The sequence below is a fragment of the Spea bombifrons genome, chromosome 2 (assembly GCF_027358695.1).
Source record: "Spea bombifrons isolate aSpeBom1 chromosome 2, aSpeBom1.2.pri, whole genome shotgun sequence".
NCBI lineage: Eukaryota > Metazoa > Chordata > Amphibia > Anura > Pelobatidae > Spea > Spea bombifrons.
In genome coordinates, this window is record NC_071088.1 from 26328452 (window position 1) to 26353737 (window position 25286).

Below are 25286 nucleotides of genomic sequence, written 5' to 3' on the forward strand. Positions count from 1 at the left end.
TGATCATAAGGATACGTTACTTTTGTCTCTGACATGAACTATAAAGGGACTCTCTGCAGATCATTTTGGTTGCATTTTTGGAAACATGAAACATCAGAAGGTTTCTCATCTCAATAAGGATAAATCCAATGACATATTTCCAAAGTTGTAAATTATCTGCATCACTATCTCATTTTGGAGGCGGGGGGGGACTCATTACCCCAACTGTAGCTTCTCAACCCCACTATTCTCTGAGCACAAGGCGGCTCATACATCGTGATTTAGAAGGAAGAAATATTTTAGTTTTATACTAAAATACAATAAATAAAAAAACAGCCAAGATCCCGTATATGAACCCGAATCATAATGAAAGTGAATTTCTTTAGCACGCCTGTCCCTTTCTTTTTCCTGTAGGCAGGTACATGTGTCTCATACCTAGTCTTTTCCAGGACACATACATTTCACGTGTTGATGGCTGCTGCCTAGGGGGGATGTATAAGGGGATGTATAAGTAATCGGTTCCCCCAATCACGTATGGATTGCTAGTCCTGGGATACGGTTACCATGAGCTTTTATTTAACTCAATGTGAATATCGACAGCACTCTATGATGCGATAAATAAACAGATGTATCAGCGTTACCGAGTGTTTATATAAGAAGAAAATGCTACTTGCTGAACGGCTGTGTTTTTCTTCTGTGAATTCTTGTTTCCCCAGAGGCCGATCCAGAGCCAGATGTGATTGGTTGTGCTACAGATAATATGATTAGTCAGTTGATATGGAAACAGGTAGAATAAGCAGAAGATATGATTGGCTTCTGACTGATCATGTGATCTTACCTTTGGCACAATAATGGATGAGTGTTACACAATCCTCTAGCTGTCATGGCAACCATCTAGATGTGTTGCTTTATTGGTGAAGTTCTGGGTATCTGATTAAGGTAATCCTACTTGTGATTGGTTGACAGTGAGAGCACATTGATGTTTATATTTGGATCACATGGCCTTTGTATGTATCCCTGATTGGATCTCTCTTTGTAGGTTGTTACTAGGATAGTAACAGCAGTTTCCAATCTCGCGGTTAGCTTTGTATATTGTTAAAGCTGGTTACAAATACAGAACCCACCCATCACACTGAAGAGTTCTGTGTTCCAACAAGTACTAGTATTAGCAAAGCTAAAACTAATTTGTTCATATGAGGAGTGGAAGTTCTATTCTTTAGATGTCATAAATGGAAGTTTTACTTTACTGAGAGTGTGGTAGGTAAGTGGAGCAGTCTCCCAGCAGAAGTGACAGAGGTTAATACAGAAAGGGAATTCGAACATGCATAGAACAGGCATATGGCTTTCCTGAAGGTGAGACCAAGGACTGACTAAAGGTCTTTACAGCAGGAAAAAACAGCCAGAGTAGATGGACTGAATGGTTATCTGCCGTCAAATTATTTGTTACGGTGCTGTTTTATGACATCGTGCCAGTGGCTGGCAGCATCATCTTGAGATTTTTATACAGACAGTATATACAGCTTTGGAAAGGGATTGCCAATATGGGCATACTTATGCAGTGTACCCATGGTAGAGAATAGGTGCATGTGGCACAGTCCATTAAAAGCATTGATGTGTTTATGAAAGGAGTTGCCATAGGCAGAATGTCAGACAATACCCCCCGCAACACCCATAACCTTATCCCCAATAATATTTTGAGCCTCACTCTCACATTTATCGTTTAGGGGGCTTTTTTGTATTGGTGCTCCATTGGCACATATATTAACTCTTGTGCCCTCTAGTGGCCATACTCTGCATGGCACAAGAATGTAACTAGTTTTCTGCTACTTGAGATAGCAAAAGACAAAAGGAGGTTTACTCTCAGAGGGGAGAATTGTGGTTTAAACTCTTATTTATCCGCATCAGTTATGTTTTCCGTGACGTAACATTTTCACCAACTGCTATTCAGTGCAAGTGCTGCTAACTAAAGGGCATTAAGCGGTTATACATCTCACACAATGTGTAAATCATGGCTGATGTGGTCACCCTAGACAAAGATCAAGATAACCAACCAATCGAAGCAAACTGATGCCTACATTAATCTCGCATATAATATTTTGAAATAAAGAAGAACCGCTATTTTTTTTTCAAATACTTTTGTTTATTAAAAATATTCTCTTAAGCAAAAACACATCCAGAGAACCGCTAAGTGCTTTAAAACTTGCCAGGGGACATTTTGGACAGAAAGGAAAAATAGAGTCAATCTTTGTAGGGTCAGATTTATTGGACAAGGTGTGTGGAATTTCCAGTAAATGGCTTTTGTAATTATTTATTGTGCAGTTTGATGTGTTATCAGAAGAGTGCAATATTCTGGAGTTTGGCAGTGATCATAAGGATACGTTACTTTGGTCTCTGACATGAAATACGATTATAAAGGGACTCTCTGCAGATCATTTCGGCTGTATTTTTGGAAACGGTCACCTCTTTTAAGGCTCTTCAGCTTAAACAACACACATGCTTTCTAGATCTGTTCCGAAGATGGCTTTAGGATACACTATTCCTATCAAACCGGCAAATAATGGCTGAAGATAATGTGAAATATGTCTAAATAACAATTACACTAGAAACCGAGCCCAGACTACACATCAAATTGTGGTTCAAACACTGAGCTATTTTTCCGTAGTAGGCAATATGCTTCAGGCCTCAGTTATGAACAACTGATTTCCACATTTGTGTACGAGACTGGTACCGGGAACATGTATTGTCAGATCAGCCTTGGAAATAGTGAAAGCATTAGTGCCGTGTTCAGCTCTCTAGCGTGTGGGGGAAATTAAAATAAAAACACAACTTTCCTCCAAGACAAGACCAAAGGCCTTTGATTAGAGACTGGGGGGGGGATTCTTTCGATTACAAAGTGCATTGTGGGTAAGTCAAACAACTTCCAGCCTCCTGTGCAAACATTGTCAACTAAGGCTTTCCAACAGACGTCTCAGCAGGACGATAGAGTACAAATCTGTCACTGAAACGAGGTCTCGAGATTAGCTGGCGGCTGTAAAGGCACATCTCGGCACACCTTCTTTAAAGGTGGGGCTCCTGAATCCTCCAGCTCCTCAGCCTGTAGCAACACAGGGACACAAAACAGAATTGTCATCCTAATATATTGTTAATGTCACAGTACGTCTTGGGTCACGTTGATCTCATGACCATACCATTTAACAATGTATAGTCGCATGCCAAAAACTTCTTCCCTGTGGTGTGCAGTGAACAGCTTAAACCATTAAGTAGGACCAAGGGCACATGGGTAGCTGCAACTCCTACTATTAACTTCATAAACCAAGATGTATTACGTTTTCCCAACACCAAATGGTACTGCCAGATCTTAGTGTGCCTACTTGCAACACCCACTTCACCCAGACGTGTCCCACTCCAGTATCTGTGTTCATACCCACTGATTGCATCCTTCGAATTGATAAACCTTTGTGAGAGCGTCCTTCCTTTGACGTCCTGAAATAAACGATCCTCTAAACGGTAGCACAGATGACAATGGCATGCGATGCAGGGATTCATGTTAATAGTCGGCTAAGTTATCTCAGTAATTTACCTGAGCTGCAGAAAGGGCAGGTTCCTCCTTTGTTAGGGTAGGCGGTTCATCGGCCACTTCTGAAGGAGGCACACAGGGCTCTAAATTAATAAATATTAATTAGTAATAATAAGACAAATAAAAATAACTGGTCTATATGCCAGTCATTAAAATTGCATGCACTTTTTTCTTCTCTCTTGCTTTCTCCCTCTGTCTTTCTTTTATCCCTTTCACTCTCTTCTTTCACAGGCTCTTTCTCCTCTATCACCCTTTCATCTTACATGACCCCAGGGATCTGAACTGGCACAGGGAACCCTATGCAGTCACAGATTACATCACCAGTGCAATCAGTCAGTGAGATACTGTGCCAAGAGATCTGCATGCCCCTGCTGCATAAAGGAGATCCCCTGTCGCCATCAGCAATTACTTCACATGTGGGAAATGTTAGAGCATCGCTTACATTCAATCTGACAGCTCGGCCCCACAAACTGTGGCCCTAAATGTCAGAGAGGAGACCAGGCTGTCAACCTGATCTCACGTGACCTGGCAGGGATTTAGCCCCGTTGTTGTAAAAAGAACAAAGGACTGGGTCAGAGTGGAGGGAGCAGGTAAGAAACAGGAAGGGGCTGGGAGATTGGGAGCTGGAGGAGCCTGGAAGCAGAGGAACAGGGAAGATGATAGAGGACAACTGTCCTGGTGGGAACTGTAATGCTGGTCAGGACAGGGACCAATCAGAATAGAGCATGTGTCCAGTTATGGACACAGGGATGGCTCTTTAGGTTAGCCCTGGTAACTCCACCATCAAAGCTGAATACTGAAGTCATCTAAGCTGCTGCATCCACTACCACTTAGACATTTCCCATTGGTACCCTGTGCTAGCCTCTTATGACAAATCAACAGGAAAGGGCCTGTTTGTTAGCAATCCATATACAGAGTGGTATCCATCATCTAGAATACTCAGTAGGGGTAGAAAGTGACGCTACATGAGTCAAAGAATGAAAGAAATGCCATTTATCTTCTCCTTACCATCAAGACTCTCTTGTCCTAGTGTTGGAGGCTGGGAGTCTGAGGTATGTACCGGACTGGGGGACTCGCTGTGTGGGGGGCTTGGGCTGGATGTGCTGCTTTCCATCTTTAGGTGATAAACATCAGAGGGCGAGCTCTGGTTGCTGGTCTCATCTGTATAAAGAATACAAAGTGACACAAATTTAACAGATAATTAAATAAGAAAAAGGTGTATCCACGCGAATATATAAATAGCACATATATTTTCAAGCTTCTGGATCCCCAATTTATAGCAAGAAATTTCCAAACAGCGTGTAAACGGGCAACTCCTACGATCTCCCTCTCCGTTTAGTGTCAAATATGTAACAAACGGTTTTGTTTGAAAAAAACGTTGAAATATGTTGCTGCTGCTGTCTGAAAGCAATTATGTTAGAAAACAGGAAAGTAACTGCATTTAACTCTTTGCAGACACGTTGAGCTGATGTTTTTGTTTCCCCTGTAAGACAGTAGTGTTGGACAGTCCGCCCAGACTGGACAGTCTGTTGACCAGATGAGAAATGGTGATGTGGACAATCAGAACAGCAAAGGACTGTGGATCTTACCCTGAAATTCCAGCAGGAGAGAGTTGTTGGCAGTGGACGAGGCATTGCTCTGGGGTGTACTACCCTTTTTATCCTTCTGGCAAATAAAAATATATAAAATACACGTAAGCTTCTATATCTCCTTCTATCCATACTGCCAGGGGCTGGGCAAACTAGAGTCATCCAGTTCCCAAAATGCCAACTACTTTTATGTTAAATTGGAGCTAGCACTCATCAGAAGAGGTTCTTCAGGAGGTATGGACTCCATATTGATGACAGCAAGATCAAATCATTATTTCTTTGAACTCAATGTTTCAGCCATACAGCACTGGTGGCATGTTTTTGCTCCACCCTCTTTTATTTTTTTAATTTATTTTTTAGAAATATACATCTTTTGCAAGAATAATTGCTTCAGTAAACACTGAATACACAGCTAAGTTCTAATTCTGTTTAGACTTAATACTGATATATACATACGTCTCTTCCATCAATAACGGGAACCCACTTGAATATCCGCAATGAAGTGTCACCAACTGTCACCCATTTCTTCTCCCTAAAAGAATAAAGGAGCATTTTGATCTACTTACACACCACCATTGCTAGTTTATTATATTATTATATATATATATATATATATATATATATATATATATATATATATATACTCATTAGAAGAGAAGCAAATTACCCCAATAAACCCCAACGTAATGTGTAAGTATCCAACTAACAAACATTTCAAAGTGTGTGTATGTATATTTTTTTTTCTTATTGAGCAGTAACATATTTACTTACTGCTTTACAGTATGAATACATTAGGAAAGAAGGTCCATGCCCTGTGGAGCTTAAAGTCTAAATTTCTAATTTAGATGATCCTGGTACAAGATTTCCTAATACAGCGGTGATAAGCTAAACACACGTGTGTGTGTGTATATATATATATATATATATATAGATATATATATAGATATATACCGTATTTGCTCGATTATAAGACGACCCTGATTATAAGACGACCCCCCAAAATCTGAATATTAACTTAGGAAAAAAAGAAAAAGCCTGAATATAAGACGACCCTAAAGGAAAAAAGTTTTACCAGTAAATGTTAATTCATGTAAACTATTTTTTTTAATAAAAGCTATGATTGAGAAAAATATTTTTTTTTTTGTTTTTATTTCTTGTATTTTCCAACCTGTCCCCCAGTTACGCACATCTGCCCCCAGGCTTGCCACACCAATATGGCACTGTGGCCCATGATATGCCTTTTAACCCTCTATATGCCACTGTGCCCCATGGTATGCCTTTTGACCCCCTATGTGCCACTCTGCCTCCAGAAATGCCTTATACCCCTATATCCCATTCTGGCATTTAGGGGGTTAAAATGCATATTATGGGGCAGAGTGGCATATAGGGAGGTATAAGGCATTCCAGGAGGCAGAGTGGCATTAAGGGAGTTAAAAGGCATTATATAGAGCACTCTGCCTCCAGAAATGCCTTATACCCCTATATGCCACTCTGGCATTTAGGGGGTTAAAAGGCATATTATGGGGCAGAGTGGCATATAGGGAGGTATAAGGCATTTCAGGAGGCAGAGTGCACAATTAAATGCCCCCTTAACGCCACTCTGCCTCCTGAAATGCCTTATACCTCCCTATATGCCACTCTGCCCCATAATATGCCTTTTAACCCCCTAAGTGCCAGAGTGGCATATAGGGGTGTAAGGCATTCCAGAAATGCCCTACACACACACACACACACACACACACACACACACACACACTTACTTACTTACCGGTGCTTCCAATTTCCTGCTGTATTGCCGGGGCAGCGGGTTGACGTCTCATTCCGCGGCAGCCGGAAGGAGGTGGAGTTGGCAGCGGGGGTTTGTATGCGTCCGTCGCAAATACCTTCCCCGGCTGTCAGAGATCAGGAACTCTGGAACGATGATCTCTGACAGTCGGGGAAGGTATTTGCGACGGACGCATACAAACCCCCGCTGCCAACTTCACCTCCGGGAGCACCGGTAAGTGTGTGTGTGTGTGTGTGTGTGTGTGTGGGGGGGGGGGGGGGGGGGCGACGACAGGAGGATCCAGGTCCCCTGCAGCGGTGCGGGGGATCTGGATCTTAGTCTCCTAATCAGACCTCTATTTGAGGTCTGATTAGAAGACGACCCCGATTATAAGACGAGGGGTATTTTTCAGAGCATTTGCTCTGAAAAAAACCTCGTCTTATAATCGAGCAAATACGGTATATAGATATATATATAGATATATATATAGATATATATATATAGATATATATATATAGATGTTATGGTGGGTAAAGGTGATGGAAAACCCTTCCACTTAAAATTAAGGGGGTAGTAGAAGTATTATTAAACACTCATCTACATCTACCAGACATGCCAGAAGGCTTGTTTTTCCCTCAGAAATCTCATGGTACTGCAACAACCACAAGGGATTCTGGGTAGGCGCATGCAAATAAGGTTAACAATGATCACCTTTTGCCACTATTTCAGAAGTACAAACATGCTGCCCACCTACTGCAGGGTTTTCACCTAAACGTACACCACCGGTGCCAGAAAAACCATAAACAGTGCAGGTCTATAGCGTGAGCGGGGAATTTAGGACAATGAAGAGGGTTTCATCTAAAGTTCTTTATTTTTAGACTTGGCAATATGCTTTAACACATTTTGACTCGTAGACAGTTTGCTTCTCTGACTCATAGAGTAAGTTTCCATTGTCTTGTGATGAGTCAGGGTAGAAACAGACTTCAGAAACACAAAATTATAAAGTAATGCATTAGATTTTTTTTTTTTTTTAGCAGAGGACCGTGTGCCAAACCGCAGCGATATCACTTTCGTGTACAGAAGAATTGAAAAGCCATGAGCCAGATCCCACACAGGACCCCCATCTCCCACGCTGGACATTATAACTTGCTGTCCCTCACAGATATGAACAGACATTACTACAAGGCTTCACCAAAACATAGGCAAGATGGATCTGACCAAGTTACAAAGGTTAGCTGTCTAATTCCCTTAGAGTCCTGTAGTCATGAAGCTGTACCTTATCAATGCATACCTATTCAATCATGTACCTATTCAATCATGTACCCGGCTATCACAAATGCATAACGTTCTCTGCTGTATTATCTACCACATGCTGCCATTCTCCACTCTTTAGTCATAGCTTGTAGGGCGCAAGGAAGGTCAGATCAGAGATCCAGATCAGATGTGGAGAGGGTAAAGCCTAATCATCATCACACCTAGCAGCCATCATCACACCTCCTAACATGGGCCTCATCAAGGCTTTTTACCTGCTGTAGTGGCCTCTCGATGGCGGTTAATAAAGAGTTACCATGAAGAGTAATGTATTTTACTCACACAATTTCAAATATAAACATATTTTCAAATGTTTATAAACGCATTATTGTAGCTTTTAGGACTGTAGAACACTGTCTAAAAAAAGGGACATCATGGAGACAGGCAGTGGTGTAACTACAGGGGCCACAGCTGAGATGGGCCCATGCCTCTAGGGGACGGCCCCTGCCAGCTCTTGTTCCGGTTTCCTTGTACTGGTCCTTCCAACCTGGACCCTTTCTAACCTATTTTAGACTAGTACTGGGGGGCAGTAACGTGACCCGGCAGTGAGTGAGCGGCTGGAGAGAATGCTGCAGGAGCGGTGAGAGTTAAGCGGGGCGGCCGGGAATGTATATATTTGTGTTTGGATTTATATGTGTGTGTGTGTGAGCATGGATGTGTAAGTGGGGTGAGATGGAGTGTGTTTTAGCGAGTATGAATAAGTGTGTATAATTTGTGTAAGTGTGTTTACATATGTGTGCCAGAAGGGCGGGGCAAGTGGCAATGATGGAACAGATCAACTGGTAAAGTTGGGGGGCTCCAGGGCAATTTTCACACCAAGGCCCTGTGGTTTCTAGTTACATCCCTGGAGACAGAGGGACAGAATACGGACACTTGTGAGGTTACGCATCGCTGATGTGCTAACAGGCATGACAAACACAGGTGAGTTTTTCTCTCTGAGGAGTACATGCATACTATAGTTACATTACATTTATTTATATAGCACCAGCAGATACAGTAGCGCCTACAATCACTGTAATCATTTAACCTCACAAACAATAACAAACTGATACAAAAGCGCTTACAATTCTATAATACACATTCGCATGCACGTATATTTAGTGCCTCTAGTGAAAAAAAAATACATCTCAAATGAAATCTACTTCTGTAAAGTACTGTTTATTACATAAAAAATGCAAACAAATATAAAAGCAAGGATCAGCGCCTTCCCCATTTATCAACGCTTACTAGGTCATAAATCTGACTTATAACTTCCTGTCGGAATATGTAGTCAATCAGTGCCCCACATTAGAGTGCATGTTAGAAATAGGAAAGGTTACGTTTCCACAACTGTGACGCTATGGTGTTATAAGATGACGACACACAAAAAAACACTGCCAGAAGTGCGCTATCCGCCCTAGGAGTGCTGCCCCAATAACCATGGCACAAGTCAGTTACCATAGCAACCAGAAAGAGGCGTGAGCGCCTAGCGCATCATCGTTGAGCCGCCCAACCAATAGCAGCGTTACCGCCCCCTATACGTCATCCACCCCGCGTCACAACCCCCCTCTTCCCGCCCCTCTGAGTTGTCACTGTTCCCCCATTCCACTTGCAGGCACATCACAGCGAGTTCTCAAAGGCTGCCAGCAACATCAATCATCTGCTCATCCAATGAGCGATTTCCTCGCTGCAAGTTATTTGCCGGCTCTCCGAGTCTACCTGTACATGAACGAGCCCTTCACCCTCCCGTCATTATCTGGGACGCAGCTGTCTTATTTCCCCGCGACCTCTCACCATTTGCGGACTTTCTCGATGGCCGCCATCACTTTTTTGATATCATCTTTGGCCCGGCTGCGGGTCTCGGCTCTCACCGAACGACCTGACATTTTGCTATCGACACCGCCGCTTGACGCCGGCTAGGGGCGTTCCTTTTACTACATTCCGTTAGTGACGTCACAGCGACAGAACTCAAGCTCCTAGGGCCAGGCGCTTCGTGCAGTGGGCGTGTTCTCCGTCAATCATCATGTTGCCAATTCAAGCGATGTCTGACACAGCGCATGCGCATTATAAACATTAAACATACATACTCGTATACAATCACAGGGGATTGCCTTGAGAAAAAATACAGTTTGGGGGGAAGTAAATCCATCTTTCAGCAAAATAAAGAGCTGTTTGGGCTAGATTCACTAAAGGGAGCATTGTGTTTTTAACTTGGCGGCAGAGGACCAACACCAGTGAGCTTGTGCTGCAGAATGAGCTTGGTTGGCCCTGTATAATGTATAGTTACATAATTGACATTGAATTATACAAGGGCAGCTCAGGCCTTGCTGGGGAAACCTGTCCGTGTTGGCCCTTCATAGTAAATAGTTAACTGAGGGAGTTGAAACCACAAATCAAAGTCAAGATCCTGCTACCCTAGCAGATCCGCACAGAGAACGAAACGAAATCATATACAGAAATCCTCAAAGAGAAAATTGAATGAAAACCAAAACATAACATTAAAACTCAACATAAGATAATCTATAGGTAGCTGAAACAAATTATTTTCCTGCAAATACAATAGAATAGAACGTGCATTGTTACAAGATGTTATGACTGATACACTTGCAACCGGCAAACATTCTAAACTAAGACAAAAAAAAAAAGGCAGAGGGATTTGGGTGCCAAATAGGTTAAGTATAAAGTTAAAGACACAGCTTTATGTCCATGACAGCCTCACCAACGAAGAACGAAAAGATCTTTCGGAGTAATATGCATTTTTTAAGAAAAATTGAATGGGACCTCTCAGTAAGTCAGCAGCACTGGGCAAAGGTGAATGCACAACCAACGTGAGCAACAAATTGCAAAAGAAAGCACTAAGGTAGACTCAGTGAATCCACCTTATTGCTTTCTTTTGCAATTTGCTGCTCTCGTTGGTTGCTTCCCTTTACTGTAGTCTAGATGCCCACGGCCATGAAACCTTAGTAGACAGCAGTTGTTTCATTCCCCCCTCCAACATAACTGAGAGAAAGAAGTGTATGGGATGCTGGAAATGGGGTCTGAGATAGGATGGTGAATTTTCAGAGGCTCAGGAGATAAAGCTGGATAAAGGAGTGATATGAGCATAGGCTACTTGCATGGTGAAGGTTCTAGATTCTAAGGTTCTAGGCTAACCCACTGCTTAGGTGTATAAGAGGCATAGGGCAATGCAGGCAAATGATCAATTACATAGGAAAATAATCTCACAACTTTAACACATCACCCTAGTATTTTAGGCAAATAAACCTTAGAATACCTATAATTTTTGGTTTCTGTTTCTATGACTGCTCCGTTAAGTGCTCTCAGCAAAATGTATTAATGGGGAGAACGTTTTTTTTTCTGGGAGGGGTTTAGGCAGGCTTTGAATGCTGCACTTAATTACAAAAGTGTTAAATTCAACCGAACAGGTAGAACAGGTGAGCACCTTTACTTGGAAAAGAAAACCACTAGGATTAGCTCTTCGTAATTTTTATAAAGTAATCAAAAGTTATGTACAAAAAAAACCTTAAAATTTACATCTAGAAGGAATTCTTCCCTTTTTGAGGCACAACTGGAAATGTGCGTTTTCTCCCCTTTCCTGGAGGTTGACTGTGATGGAGAATGAGAGCAATGTAAATGTTCCTGGCACTGAGTTTGGAGCCTTGCACCCGCCAGTAGATGTTCAGTAAAAAATGCCAAGAAAGGACATCATATGCAGCCCTAACCTTAGTTCAGGGGGTTGAGATGTGACTGAGATGTGAACCAAGTGAGCACAGGTTTCTTCTACCTGTAGGAACCTGCTGTCCCATGCCTTAATATACCTATATATTTCACGCAGGAATGACACAAAATAAATAAAGTACCCGGTACAGTTTATACATATCTCTTGTAGAAGAGATTGTTACCACAGTATTCTTAGAGGGTGGGGGGTTATATCATGCCTATTGCCTATCTTTGGTGGTTCAGAAGAAGGGTTTTCTGGTGGGAGGCAAATTAAGTTTAGCTAGCAATGTGGCTATGTCTAAATATTATTGAAATAAAAAAAAAAGTTAGTGTTCTTACTGTAGCCCCCTAAATCCCTATGTACAGTTACTGGCTACTATTCCCATAACAATCAACTAGCAATGTTGCTTTCTCAACATCATGGGAGCTGCAGTCAAGAAGTTAAGGTTGTGTAACGTAATGCAGCTTTGTGATACTCCAAAATGTTTTCTGTGAATCACAAAAAGACGGTAGTAAAATTGGACACATCCCAGCCTGGCTGGAGTGCCAAAGGTTAATGCATAGTAAAGTGGAACTACTGGACAACTTTTTCACCCAAGAAAGTCTTGTCACATTTGATCATCTGCTGAGCTACACCATTTAAAAACACCAACACCAATCATGGGCATCCAGAGGGGAGGGCAAGTGGGGCACTTAATTTTGTATATCTTCTGCTGCCAGAGTGGTTTGTCTGCTTTCTTCCTCTCCCTCTAGCTGGTCTTCTCCCCTTTACTCTGCCAGCTACACCTTCACAGGCACAAAGACTTCACCTGGGCAGAAACACAGTTTGCATGCTGCAGACACAAGGTAGTTTATTTTTTTAACATGTATTGTAGCTATGGTTAGTTAATACTCTGAGACCATTAGGCTCCATAAGTTGTCCAGTAGTTCCACTTTACTATGCATTATGAGAGGAAAACCTCAATGAATTATTCCTAAAGAAAGGGCTGGTTAGTCCTAAATATTGGAAGTCCATGAAATGACTCCAGAATGCAACAATGTACTATACAGGACTAAACTAGCAGTATAAGTATAAACTAAGCAGTAAAGTTATAATCTAACTTTGGTTACCATCTCAAAATGCCAAGGTTTCTATGTTTTTAATATGTAAAGCCCCATAGATAGGTTTATTTAGTGGGTAGAACTGTAAAGTGTAGAATCTGAGAAAATAGATTTGTTTTTCATCTCAATAAAAAAGCACCAGCATTCATCATTTCTTTTTTTATGATAAAAGCTAATTCTTTCTATGAGACAGAGTGAGAGACAAAACATTTACATTTATAAGCACCTGGTCCCAATGGTATGGGGTATAAATTCTCTATCACACCGCTCACAAAATAAAATGACTGTTTTTATTACAACATTGTTGAAAAATTAAAATATATAAAAGCAATCACGTTTTCTGATTGATTAGACCTGACACACTTTAGCCTTACATGTCACACCTGTGCAGTTTGGCTTAGGCAGGGATCATCCATTGAAGGGCCCCCTCAACTTAAACAAAAAATCTGGGAGCTGACCCAAATCAGGCCCAGGGGCACATCCCTCATAAACACATAAATGGTCATTCATAAAAATTAATTACTGTCATACTGTCTCAGCATTGTCGATTATAACCCGGAGGCAACTATAGACTGCATATCATCTTGTGCCAACAGCATTAATGCTGGACAACCCAATTTCCACCATAAAAACACACACATTCTTACATGATCGAGGGAAGCACTAATAATACATACGGTGCTCGATTCCACAGTAAGATTTTAATTACTGCAGACTTTAATACCTTTACATATAAAGAAAGACAATAAAAGACCGATGCGAGAAAAGTACATCAGTTTCTCTTTTTGGTCACAGCATTTAGTGCCTTCTGAGCATCGTTAATCTGTTGCTGTAGCCGTTCCTTCATGCCCTTATTGGTGGCTTTTTTGAGCATGTCCTTCATGTCAGCAATAGCAGCCCTGTACCCAGCAGTGTTGTGGAACAGACGTATTGCACGGTCTCCAGTAGAAACCAGAAATCTGTTACAGGTATCAAAAGTGAGGTCTGTGATGATTTCACCGTGTACAGAGTGGAATTCTTCCTCTACCTCACCTGTATTTGCATTAAATACTGTAATATCCGAGATGCTTGAAATGGCAACAATGCGGCCATCTGGCGATAACGCGATACGACATGGCTCATTTCCTGACCACCGGCCTGTGAACAACAGGTATGGGTCTTGTTGCTTCTTGTATTCAACATCTGTATCCCACAGCTTCCATGTCCCATCTTTCGATGCTGTTGCCATCCTGTGGGGAAGATTTAATATTGCAACTGGTTAACAACTCAATCAACTTTAAATAAATGTTTAGCTGTACCAAAACCTATAGAAAACACTGGATTCTATCAGTCCGTTTCCGAAGAAAATCTAGTATTCAACAAACATATTACTACATATGAAAATTAGGGTTTTGGCAAACTAATGGGCCATTGATACTGGATAGGTAAACATTTTTGAGAGAGAAAAGACAAAAGTAAAATCACATACCTACGGGAATCATTGGAGAATGCAAATCCACACATTCCAGCCGAGTGTCCCTTTAATTCAAAAGCTCGGCACACTTCCCGAAATTCACCACTCTTACCAAAACACACCTCCCACACCTTCACATCTGGAGTGAACCCACAGCTTGCCACAAACCTTTATAGGAAAGAGGAAACCAATTAAAGCAAAAAAAAAAAAAAACACCCAACAACTTAGGAGCCAACCCCCCTTTCGTTAATGTACCATGTGACATAAGCAAAGTGGTCAATATTAACAAGAAACCAATAATAACAAAAAAAACCACTTTAGACTGATTAAATAATTCTGAGCCTTAAAATAACCCTTCCAGTCCCTTTAGAACTGTCCTTAAAACCTGTAGCAAGAAGCCCATTAGGACATAATAGTATGTCCTGACTTTGTTGCAGCAGCAGGGACATCTATCCGGCACTACATGGGAAATCAGCGTCTCTATTGACAGTCTGGACTCTCCGCTGTTGGCAGAAAGGAGCATTGTTGGCTTCCTGCTGACTGATTGCGTGTAATGGTGCTCACAGCAAGCGCCAGTACACTGTCATTCAAGGAATGCATGATCACATGATCGGGCATTCACTTCTGGTAGGTGTCACTGCGGATACCCACCAGAAGTTCACTTGAGGACAGGAGAACCTCAGCGGGGCCACATATTGCAGCCGGGAATGCAGGGCTATGGAGTCCTGCTTGCTGATCACAATGTGGAAATAGTTTCTTGCCTTCCAGAAAATGAAGAAAAAGAAAAAAAGATTAAGGGAAAAAGTTAATGTCACCATGACATCAAAAATGTATGAGAGATCCCCATAGGGATATTGCAGTAGGAAAAGTAAAAAAAAAACAAAAGAAAATGAAATGAAGAACATTTTTCCAATATAAGCAACACTTTTTTTTTTTAAATCACTACCGCCAAAAAATATGTAATATGGGGTAATAGGTAAAGCATGGATGAGGTATGACAGTAATCAGATGTTGCTGAACATAAATCGTGTCATAGTTTAGCTGTGGCATGTACAGTTCAGAAGAAAATTTAAGCAAGTTTGATTTTTTTTTCTAATTAAGCATATTTTATTTTTAATTTATTCACTCATAAAAAAATAATTGTATGTATTGCTATGGCTTTAAAAGAATGCAATACTTCTGATCATATATGAAAACAAAGGAATCAAGGCTTAAGAAACATGGTAACAATGACAAAAAAATTTTGGTTCTTACGTTATAAAAACCCTGGGCCTAGATGGGTCATAATAATTTGAGAACTCAAAAATAATTGGACACTTTCCTACATTTATCCAACATTGTTCCTGCTGTTTTGTACTCTGCCAAATTCATTCAACTGTAGTCCTTTTCCTGGTGGGGAAATAAGATTCCTCCACCACCTCCAACACATACACCTTGATTTGTTTCATTTCCCTTTCAGAAACACTAAAGGAGTTTGATTTCAGATCACCTCTTTTTCTGATCCCCTAAGAATCTTTAGATTATAAGGTCTAATGAGCCGGCCTCTCCATACCTTCTGTTTTGGTTTGTCTGTATAATTAATTGTACAGCGCTACAGAATTGTTGGCGCTATACAAATAAAAGATATCAATTTTTCCAAAAACACATTTAGGGAAAAAAAAGTAACCACTTTTCTTGTTAAGAATGCAAAGTTTCTTTTTTAGGGAAGTATTAAAAACAGTTTCTCAGGTTAAAATTCCATTTTAACTGCAAACTGATAAACACGACCAGTTCTCTACAGATTCCAGGGGCTTTTCAAACAATGTTAGCTCTTGGCTCTTCACTCCTTACCTACTGTTGAAAAGGAAAGTAAACAAGTTTTTCCTCACCTCCCGCAGGGCGATACTGCTGCATAGGCATTATTCATCTGGTTGGTATTGATGGTTGCCAGTACCTCGCCCTTCAGGTCCCAAATCAAAATGGTTGTATCACTGGAGGCTGTCATGATGAATTTCCCTGATAAACCAGAAAAAAAAAAAAAAGATCACATCACAAGGGAAAAATAAACTACATTTTTATTTATCAATTAACCCAGCTAAAAATGGAAAATAAATTGGTAATTGATAGTTTCGGAAATCACGCACACATCTAGACTGTTTAATTCTAAAGGAAAAACATTTTCCAGTAAACCATAACATGTACAGAATGAACTCCAGTTAAGTCCATACCCGTGTGAATTTATTAGTAAGCATAACGTTTTTGCCACACAAGCCAGATTTAAAACAAATTTAAAAGGACACTCACAAATCCATTAGCGGCATGCTTAAATGAAAATCTCGACATCGAGGCATTACAGCAACACCGTTTAAGTGTAGATCACTTTTTAAGCTTGTTTAATGAAATGACGTGCCAGGCACGTCATTGGTCGTCATCTGACCATTTTTGCGTGACGTGCCTGACCTGTCAATGGACGTTAAGAGGTTAACAGATTCACACCATTAGCTACACACCTGTTTCTGCAATGCCAATGTTAATGATGGGTGCTTTGTGTTTTTTGGGGAAATCCTCAGAGGCAGGTGAAAAGTTAAAGCCATCTTCTTTCTTGGACATTTTAAATACCCTGATGGTTTCTCCATTTCCCAACCAAACAATAAAGGCTCTGGGGGGAAAACAGACACGACTAAATCAGATCAAGGAGTAAACATATACATTAATAAACATCTACACACATATATGTATGTTAGAGTGTTATAAAATACAGATATTTAGATCAATCAGTTTTATTGGCATATTGTTAGGTCACTTGTATTGAAGGGAGCATAACACTATCACAGACTGCACTAAACTTTTCCATCAACATCATAAAATCCATTAAGCACATTATATAGCGGGAGAACAATGTGTTACCGGCAGTCGGGGCTAAAGCGCACATGTGTAGCATGGTCTAATTCGACGTTAGCCCTCAGGCAGCGGTGGTCCCGATCCAAAAAGTCTTTGGTGCTCCATATCCTCACTGTTCTATCATCAGAGCAGGATGCCAGGTATTTGCCATTGCTGCTAAAATCTATACAAGTCACGTTTCCGCTATGTGCCTGCAAGAAACAGCAGGTTAAAAGTCATAACACTCAGCTCATCTTAGCAACTTTAAAAGCACAGATCCATGAGACTACTAAGCGCACTTTGAAAAGAGAGAACATTTATATTATCAAATTTTAAAGTTTGAAAGCAAGATATTGGGCATATAATACCGTTCCACGTCGCTTAATTAATTTAATAAGTTAATTAAATAAAGTTCACCAAGCCAGTGCTGGAATTGGCTGGCAGTATGTTTATCAGCAGGGAGATGTGGTCAGCTAATTTAAAGGGACCATGCAGCCATATGTAAAAGTAATTAAATGTGGTGCTGAAAAATAATTCCAGATACGATCTGTATCAATAACGTCCAGTAATCGGGGAAAGGGAGGAACACGCACCATTCAGAAGATAGACTGGGTGTCGGAAATGGGATATATTTGGGAAAAGGGGATTCCAGGTGATCTTTTACAGATCTTATCACACATTATTTACAAACAGACCCTACTGCTTTCACAGACAATGCACTACAGGATTTACAGTTGCCCTTTGATGTGGGCTTCAGGGGGCTACATTTGCACTTAAATAAAAGTCTCCGCCTGTCCTTTCTGTGAGCGTGTGAATTCAACTGGCCAAATGTTGTTTAGTGAGGTCAGATCACTTTAACTCCATCTACCCTTACAATGACTGGAATACATATTTGTAATATAATTATGTTATTGTGTGCCCTCAGGTGTCTGACATAGTCTGCATGCTACCTCCACACTGGGGAGATTAACATCACTTGTGGTGCAAAAATCAGACCTTCTGGACACACTAAAGTAAAAGCAACCTTCTGGACACACTGCTCACGATCATTTCAAGAGCAGAGCAATCTTTAGCAGCAAGCAGTTGGCGCAGCATCTGGGAAACGTTACCTTGAGCGCAGAGGCAAGCAGCGGATGAGCGAACGTGTGCTGCTGAGGTTTTTCTTTGCGCAGTTTCTGAAGCTTCTGCTTTTTGCCAGGCTGTTTTTCGGGTACCGTTTGTCCATTTGCTTTAAGATCTTAAACAACAAACAAAATACATGGTTTAAAGATCATTAATACTATGCAGAATGCACAATTACATGTGTTACATAATGTCTCTTATCACAGACACATACAATATGATCAGTCAGCTCATCTAGACTGCCCATGCTCCCCAATCTTAGTCAGTCCTTGGCTGGTTCTAATAATAACATATCTATCTCACTGCATTACCCTATGGGCCCGTCATTCTAACCCAGTCATTCTATTCCACATGCTCTCCAAACACAGTAAAGGGGTTAAGAAGCTGCACACTCAGGATTCGAGACGTTACTCCCCTCACACGCAACTTTATAGCAGTGTTTCTCCATGCACTGCACCGTACATACCGTAGACCGGTCATTCTTACCTAACAGACCCCTTAATCTGCAGAGCGCCCTACTACCCAACGTAAACTACAAAAGCATTATCCTTTCGGTTCTTACCGCTCGGCTCCGGTTTGCTCTCAGCCCGAGTCTTCTGGAACAGGAACGTTAACAGCACTACGAGCCCCCCGAGAAGCACAGACACCGCTACCAGGGCTATCATGTCCGCGATTCAATGAGCCACGTCACACACAACGGGAGCGCCCACGGCTCCCCCTCCTCTTTTTTTTTTTCAAACAAAACTTTATTTTTAGTAACCAAGACGCACAGTCTTAATGTGGTCTCAATGGTTCTTGGCTTTTGGGTACAAGAAATGTTGTTTTCTTCTTCTTCAGTCTCTTATGTTTGCTTCCCCCCTTAAATTAACCTCTGCAGAGTTCGTTAAGAAATGTGTCTTTCCAGAGAGTTCTGTGTTAACATTTAGTAAAATTTGCAATCTTATTATGTCCCTTTATTTGGCACTCAGAATGTTTGCTGGGTGTGAGTGTATCACAGTGTTCTATAGGCCGAAAGTCACTGTTATATGTACAGGAACCACAGGTATTGGCATTTTAAATGAACATGTGCCTGTACCCTGGAATGTGGCTTTTTCCATTTATCCGGGATTATACAGACATTAATAAATCCAAATATTTTTAATTTTCCTTCCCCAAAGAGGGGCCGTGTGCCTTAAAGTGGACATGCTTTTATTATGTAATTTGTTTTCTTGGCTGGCCCCGTGTAATGTATGGTTAATGTGGGGAGTTTTGAACCTCATATCACTAATTTAATAATTCATTATGGGTGGACAGCCCAACCCTTTCAGAAGCTAACTGGGACTGGCCCCTGTAACACAAACCGGTATATTCACTCAATGGAGAGTTAACAGGCTGTGTTTAAGCTCTTGGACTTCACCATACATCATGAAGGGCGAGCTTCTGTTGTAGGAAGAGCTTAGTTCGCTCTGTATAATGTATAGTCAAATCAGAAAAGGTTCTTGAAATTGAATTATGCATTATACAGAACCAGCTCCACTCCTGCTATTGAAACTTAATGGAAACCACAACTCTCTTGACATCTCTCCCTTTAGTGAATATACCAGGCATGGATTTAACACGTTCAACAATGTGTATTTTTTTGCTATGCATATTTGCAGGTTCTGATCAAACCTTAGGGTTAAGCAGCCCCTTTTGCCACAAAGGTGCCTTGGGAATGGTGTCCGGAGAAGGCTTTAAATCACATGAGAGTCTCTTTGGGTTAAAATGTTGTGCAGCCCCATTGATTCAGCTCTTTGGTAAGTAATCCAAATTGGATAGGATTTGCCAAACTTGGGGTAGTTTGATGCAGCGGCTGGCTAAACAAAATATGGCCATATACATACCTGGGGACTCTCCGGGTTTGACACGGAGATCACCAGGTGAAGCTCTGGGTCGTGGGAGCGGGGTCTTCACATGCCCTGCTCCCCGTCCATTTTCCCTTCAAATGAGGGTGTTTCCCGCTGACATCAGTGGGAACACCCACTTATGTCAGGGGGACCTCCCACCAACGTCACGGGACCGCCCGATGACATCAGTGGGCAGTCCTGGCCGTGTCCCGCAAGGGAAGGCTCCAGGTAGCCGGAGCCCAGAAGTTCCCAGGTATGGCCATATAGTGTAATTGAATCCCCAATATTTATGCCTTAGGAGGTGTTTTTTGAATGGTTCAACTCTCCAGCAACGACTAGGTTGGGGAACAAACCCCCAATCGGATCTAGGGTATCACAAAGTGATTTGGCCAGTAATTCAAACCTGACTGGCTCCCATTTTAGCCTGTAAACGACAGTAATGTTCACAGGAGTGTAAGCATTATTATTGTTCTTCATTGTGTTTATCAGATGTTACCGCATTTTATGCATAGATGCTGGTGGATTAAGAGGATGTTAATGTACTCACATATGCCTGTCAATGCTGTTATTCTTAGACTCTGGATAAAAAAAATAAGCAACACAGGTAAACATAACTTTAAAATAATATAAATGTTTTAATAAAGAAGAACTTCAATATCAGGCTTCTTGGTGGCAATAACACACTGAATTTTGGTCGTTCAATGAGGGTCCAATCAAATTTTGGTGTTTCCATCTCAGTGTGACCCTGATATTATGATGTGTTGGTGCTCATGGATCAGAGTTCTTTATTATGTACATTATAGGAAATTGGTATGTTCTGTACATTCAACAGTCTGAGAAGTCCAAGTCTCTGGGTTTTTGGCTGAACTAAAAGACGCTGTCCCCGCTGTCTCCTCTCGTCACGGCCTGGACAGCTTGATCAGGCAAGATGGTCGGGTCTGCGAGAATTGATGTTGAGGTGCTGAGCTGGCACAACGAACTGAGCACAGCTGAAGTAAAAGAGAAAAGCAAAATGTTGGTATTATAACCTCATTTCTTAGTGACTGGTTATTGTCTCATGCCTTGGGTAATGTATTTTGTCAGTGACATTACACTCTTTGTATACTACACAATATTGTTTCTCCACACATACCGGGTCTCAGGGCAGGTAGGGAGCAGTGCTGTTCCAGCCATTCCAATGACGTCTCTCTCAGATCTCGAATACTTGCTGTGGAAACCATCCTATTAAATGAATCAAAGAGCGGGCGGATAATGAAGCTGAACTGTGATGAGTTGAGGAAAAATCTTTCTCTTCTGTGATGAAAAATGAAGGGCTATTTTGTCCCTTTCTGTTCTGACTTCTGTGCTACCTGCCCTGATATATTATTTTTTGAATTGCATGGCATGATATGACCCAGATAAGGCTCTCCGGATTAATTTAATGTCCGTAGGTTGTAGTGCAACAAATGGAAAACAGATTAGAAATTGAGATTATTCTACCTTTGGAACTTTTATAGAGATGTATGTCATGTACTACTGGGTATGCCCTAGCTGCCTATTGTACAATGCCACTGAATATGATGGTGCTCTACAAAATAATGAAAAAACCATTGAGGACATGAACAGTGGAGAAGGGTGGCTGCAGCATATATTTGTAGCTGGAACTTGAGATGCAGAGTCCTTTTGAGTGTTCCTTCTTAATGGAACAGTTCCTCTTTAGATGGGAAGTAAAAATGGATTTATAGCCACCCAAGGCTACCAGTTGACGAGACACAACTGCCAAGACCAGCAGTTACAAATACTAAAGAACTTAATAAAGGAAACAAAGAGGTGTCTCTGGACATTCACCTGCTACTCACACTGACCTAAAAAATTGGGGGGATAGAAAGTTTTAGAAAAACGATTTCTGGCCACAAACAATAATAAACCATCTCCTAATTGTGATTTTCTGTGTTACGACGTTATCTGGATAGTAATGCAGTTCTTGTACTAATGGTGTATTATTTTTATACTAGCTAAAATGCATGATGTTGGCTTTATAATGGGGAAAGCGGAGGTTCCTTCTCTTATAACTGCATGAAGGATACAAGCCAGAACTTCCAGTTTTGTAAGGTCCTTGTTTGCACGTAGGTCTGGAACATTTGACGCATGTGCTGGAAGCGTTGGTGGCTGACAGGCACTCCAGAGGCTGGGAGTTGCTGCTGGCATAAGCTATGCAAGAGATAGAAACAGTCACATAAACATAACCACCTTTGGAATAACAGAGGGTTTAACAGTTCTAATGTAAAAGCACACATGGCCGACCTATAATAGAACCATTTAAATACACGACAGGCTTTCATAAAGTATGGGAGGGAAGTTTAAATGTAAGGAAGATTTACTTTATGCCTATGGCTTACTACCATGAACCTAAGATGAGACCATAGACTGCTTAGAGTCTTTACATAAGAAGAAATGGACAGCGTAGATAAGCAATATGGGTTTATCTTCCACCAAATTCTGTGTTTCATTCTCTTCTATGCGTTCAGATAAAAAACCAAAGCCCGATTCTGATGTGGCCATTTTTACATGAATTTATTGTAGACATTTCTCACTTGATGCTGTCGTTGAATTCCTGTATCTGGCAGCGGAGGCGTTGAGTTTCCTCTTGCAGTTGAACTCTTTCTTGCTGCAGTTTACAGATGTAATCCGCTGTCTTCTGCAGAGTGGTTGCCTTGCTCAGCTGAGAAGATGAAGTTGGAGACTCTTATCAGAGTCCTGTGTCTTTTCCACAGCCCTAAACACCTCTTACCACTCAACCTCATCAGCCTTATTCATTTTTTATTGCCGTGACCTCTCAGCTGTACATTCTTTCTGGTAAGTACTTAAATATCAGTAGAACACACATACACACACACAAACATGGGCTAAATCCTTTCAATGGACATTGCCATATGGAAAGAGACAGTGACTTTCTACATAGGACACCAGCTACATTGCTATTTCGTCTTTTTTAGCCTGCCTATCCTCTTTTTTTGCTGCTTTTCACAAACACACTTGATTTCCCAGATATGGTACCTTGTTGGGTTGCCCATGCAGAGTAGTCACGAGACTGTGCAGTGTGTCAAAGCCTAATTTTATGTTACACCGTCGTTTCTGCTCGGCTGAGATGTGCATAATCCGTCGGCTGTTCACCTGAGAAGACACAAGACAACTAGGTGGTATACAGCTGATACAGTTTCACTCAATATAAAAGTATAATAATGGCCTTGTATGATAAAGAGAGCTCAACAATGCATTGCTACCATCAGAGAAAACCATGGTGTTCCTTTGTTGGGAATACAAATAGCTTTTGTGATCTGGCTGGGGAACCTATGCCATCAATAACTGTATATGAATATGAAGTGGAGACTTATAGATATGATGTTCGAACTTCTTTAGTACAACACCTAGCCATGATTCCATATGGAGTGATGTGCAGAATATCTCTAAGTTCAGTCCAGAAAATACAGTCCTCAGTTGGGATCACTATTTTTTTAATGATCATATAGCAATATCATAAAACATTTATCAAACCTTTTAGTGCAATAATCATGTACAACCAATGATACTGCAAATTCTGTCTTGACTTCAGTCTCAACGGACCTGATCATCAGATATGGTGATCACTGCTGAAGTGGTGGTTTGTTTGAACACTGACCTTTCTTTCAGTTTTGCTCCAGCACTTAGGAGTCGGAGCGCTGGGCATGCTGAGCGAGTCTCTGCGTTCACCGCCTGCCACGAAAACAAAACAACGGGTGTAGTTACGATGATAAAAATCCCAGTTACCCTGGTGAGTTGGTACAAAGAAGCTCACCGCAAGCTGAAGTTGGTGAAAGTCTCTCTGTTTTAGGAGGGAGAGGAGAGCAGGATAAGGATGAGGAGTCAGAAACCTCAACACTACTCCGGCCATAAAATGCTGGACTCAGAAATATGGGAGGAGGTGGAGGGAAGCCAAGAGTACACTGTGTGGATGGAGGCACCGATGGCGGCACAGCAGGTGCGATGCTACGGAAAGAGAGTGAATCCAACCTTCCACCTGTCTGGGGAGAAATGCAGACGTTGTAAGCCATAATTCAATGGAGTTTAACCATACAGAATGTCTATAAAGCACGTTGCATGGTGGATATGTGTTTTGTCGTCTGTCATATTTGTTTATAGATTACTGGCCACCTAACTGGCCTCCCCCACTAAGTATCTCGGTTATATAATATTTGCTGAACAGAACCAATCTTTGTTATGTCTGACATTCATCTTAGCAAAACCTTATGGATCACAAAAGTATATTTAGAGGCTCAAAAAGCATCTTGGGGTTTGCTCAATGTGACTAGACGGGAAGATAATATATTTCTTATATATTATTATTTCTGTCTTGGTATGTCGGATTGGTTCAGATAGTCTGGTCTTCACATAGTCTAGTTAGATCTTGACTTGTTTTTTGGTGGGTGAATCTCATCACGAGGTATAAACACAAGTAATTTGTAAAGTATTCACATAGTAAATAAGCCGTCATTTTCTTTGATGTATAAATGCTGTTAAATTGGACGATAGCATTTTCTTGTTTGTGTCTTTTTAAATAAGGTCGCCCGGTCTGTTGCTTTCTAGAAAACCACATTTATGGCTTTAAGCACCAGTGTGATAGTTATAATGGTTCGGAAGTTAACTTTTATGCATTACTGCCACAACGTAATATTGTTAGCATGCACAACACCAAGGACAAGGAGCTGGAGGTCCCAGGAGCAGGTAAATAAAAGTTCAAACGCCTGGATATCTGAAAATGGCTTGTTTATTTCAAAATTGTAATCCACTGCACAGTATATAATAGCACGTTTGTTCTCATTCTCCTTCTTGGGAGGTCTACCCCGGCTATTAAATGCTATGCGGTGAATTACAATTTTGAAATAAACAAGCCATTTTCAGATATCCAGGAGTCTGAACTTGCCCTTGATGTTGTGCATTAATTTAGGTG

The 25286-nt window shown here is 41.2% G+C and overlaps 3 protein-coding genes across 3 annotated transcripts in view; all 3 read right to left on the reverse strand.

Annotated features, from left to right (window-relative positions):
* Window positions 1-2097: 2097 nt before the first annotated feature.
* BCL7B (BAF chromatin remodeling complex subunit BCL7B) lies at window positions 2098-10217 on the reverse strand. The gene is made up of 6 exons (XM_053456713.1): window positions 9995-10217; window positions 5602-5677; window positions 5146-5221; window positions 4565-4717; window positions 3560-3639; window positions 2098-3073 (listed from the first exon to the last, which is right to left on the reverse strand). The coding sequence occupies exons 1-6, from the start codon at window positions 10084-10086 to the stop codon at window positions 2975-2977; spliced, it is 576 nt and encodes a 191-aa protein (XP_053312688.1). The 5' UTR covers window positions 10087-10217; the 3' UTR covers window positions 2098-2974.
* A 3486-nt stretch (window positions 10218-13703) lies between these two features.
* On the reverse strand, window positions 13704-19144 carry TBL2 (transducin beta like 2). Its single transcript, XM_053457239.1, has 7 exons — window positions 19018-19144; window positions 18443-18570; window positions 17361-17545; window positions 16964-17112; window positions 16343-16469; window positions 14490-14642; window positions 13704-14250 (listed from the first exon to the last, which is right to left on the reverse strand). Exons 1-7 carry the CDS (start codon window positions 19118-19120, stop codon window positions 13794-13796), a joined length of 1302 nt encoding a protein of 433 aa, XP_053313214.1. The 5' UTR covers window positions 19121-19144; the 3' UTR covers window positions 13704-13793.
* A 1791-nt stretch (window positions 19145-20935) lies between these two features.
* MLXIPL (MLX interacting protein like) overlaps window positions 20936-25286 on the reverse strand; it is a 33737-nt gene continuing 29386 nt past the window's right edge. The window contains exons 11-17 of the mRNA XM_053457240.1: window positions 24135-24360; window positions 23979-24052; window positions 23357-23473; window positions 22894-23021; window positions 22387-22510; window positions 21453-21582; window positions 20936-21309 (exon numbers count right to left, since the gene is read on the reverse strand). Of these exons, the coding sequence (XP_053313215.1) occupies window positions 21188-21309; window positions 21453-21582; window positions 22387-22510; window positions 22894-23021; window positions 23357-23473; window positions 23979-24052; window positions 24135-24360 (921 nt within the window). The 3' untranslated portion in view covers window positions 20936-21187. The remainder of the gene's footprint in view (window positions 21310-21452; window positions 21583-22386; window positions 22511-22893; window positions 23022-23356; window positions 23474-23978; window positions 24053-24134; window positions 24361-25286) is intronic.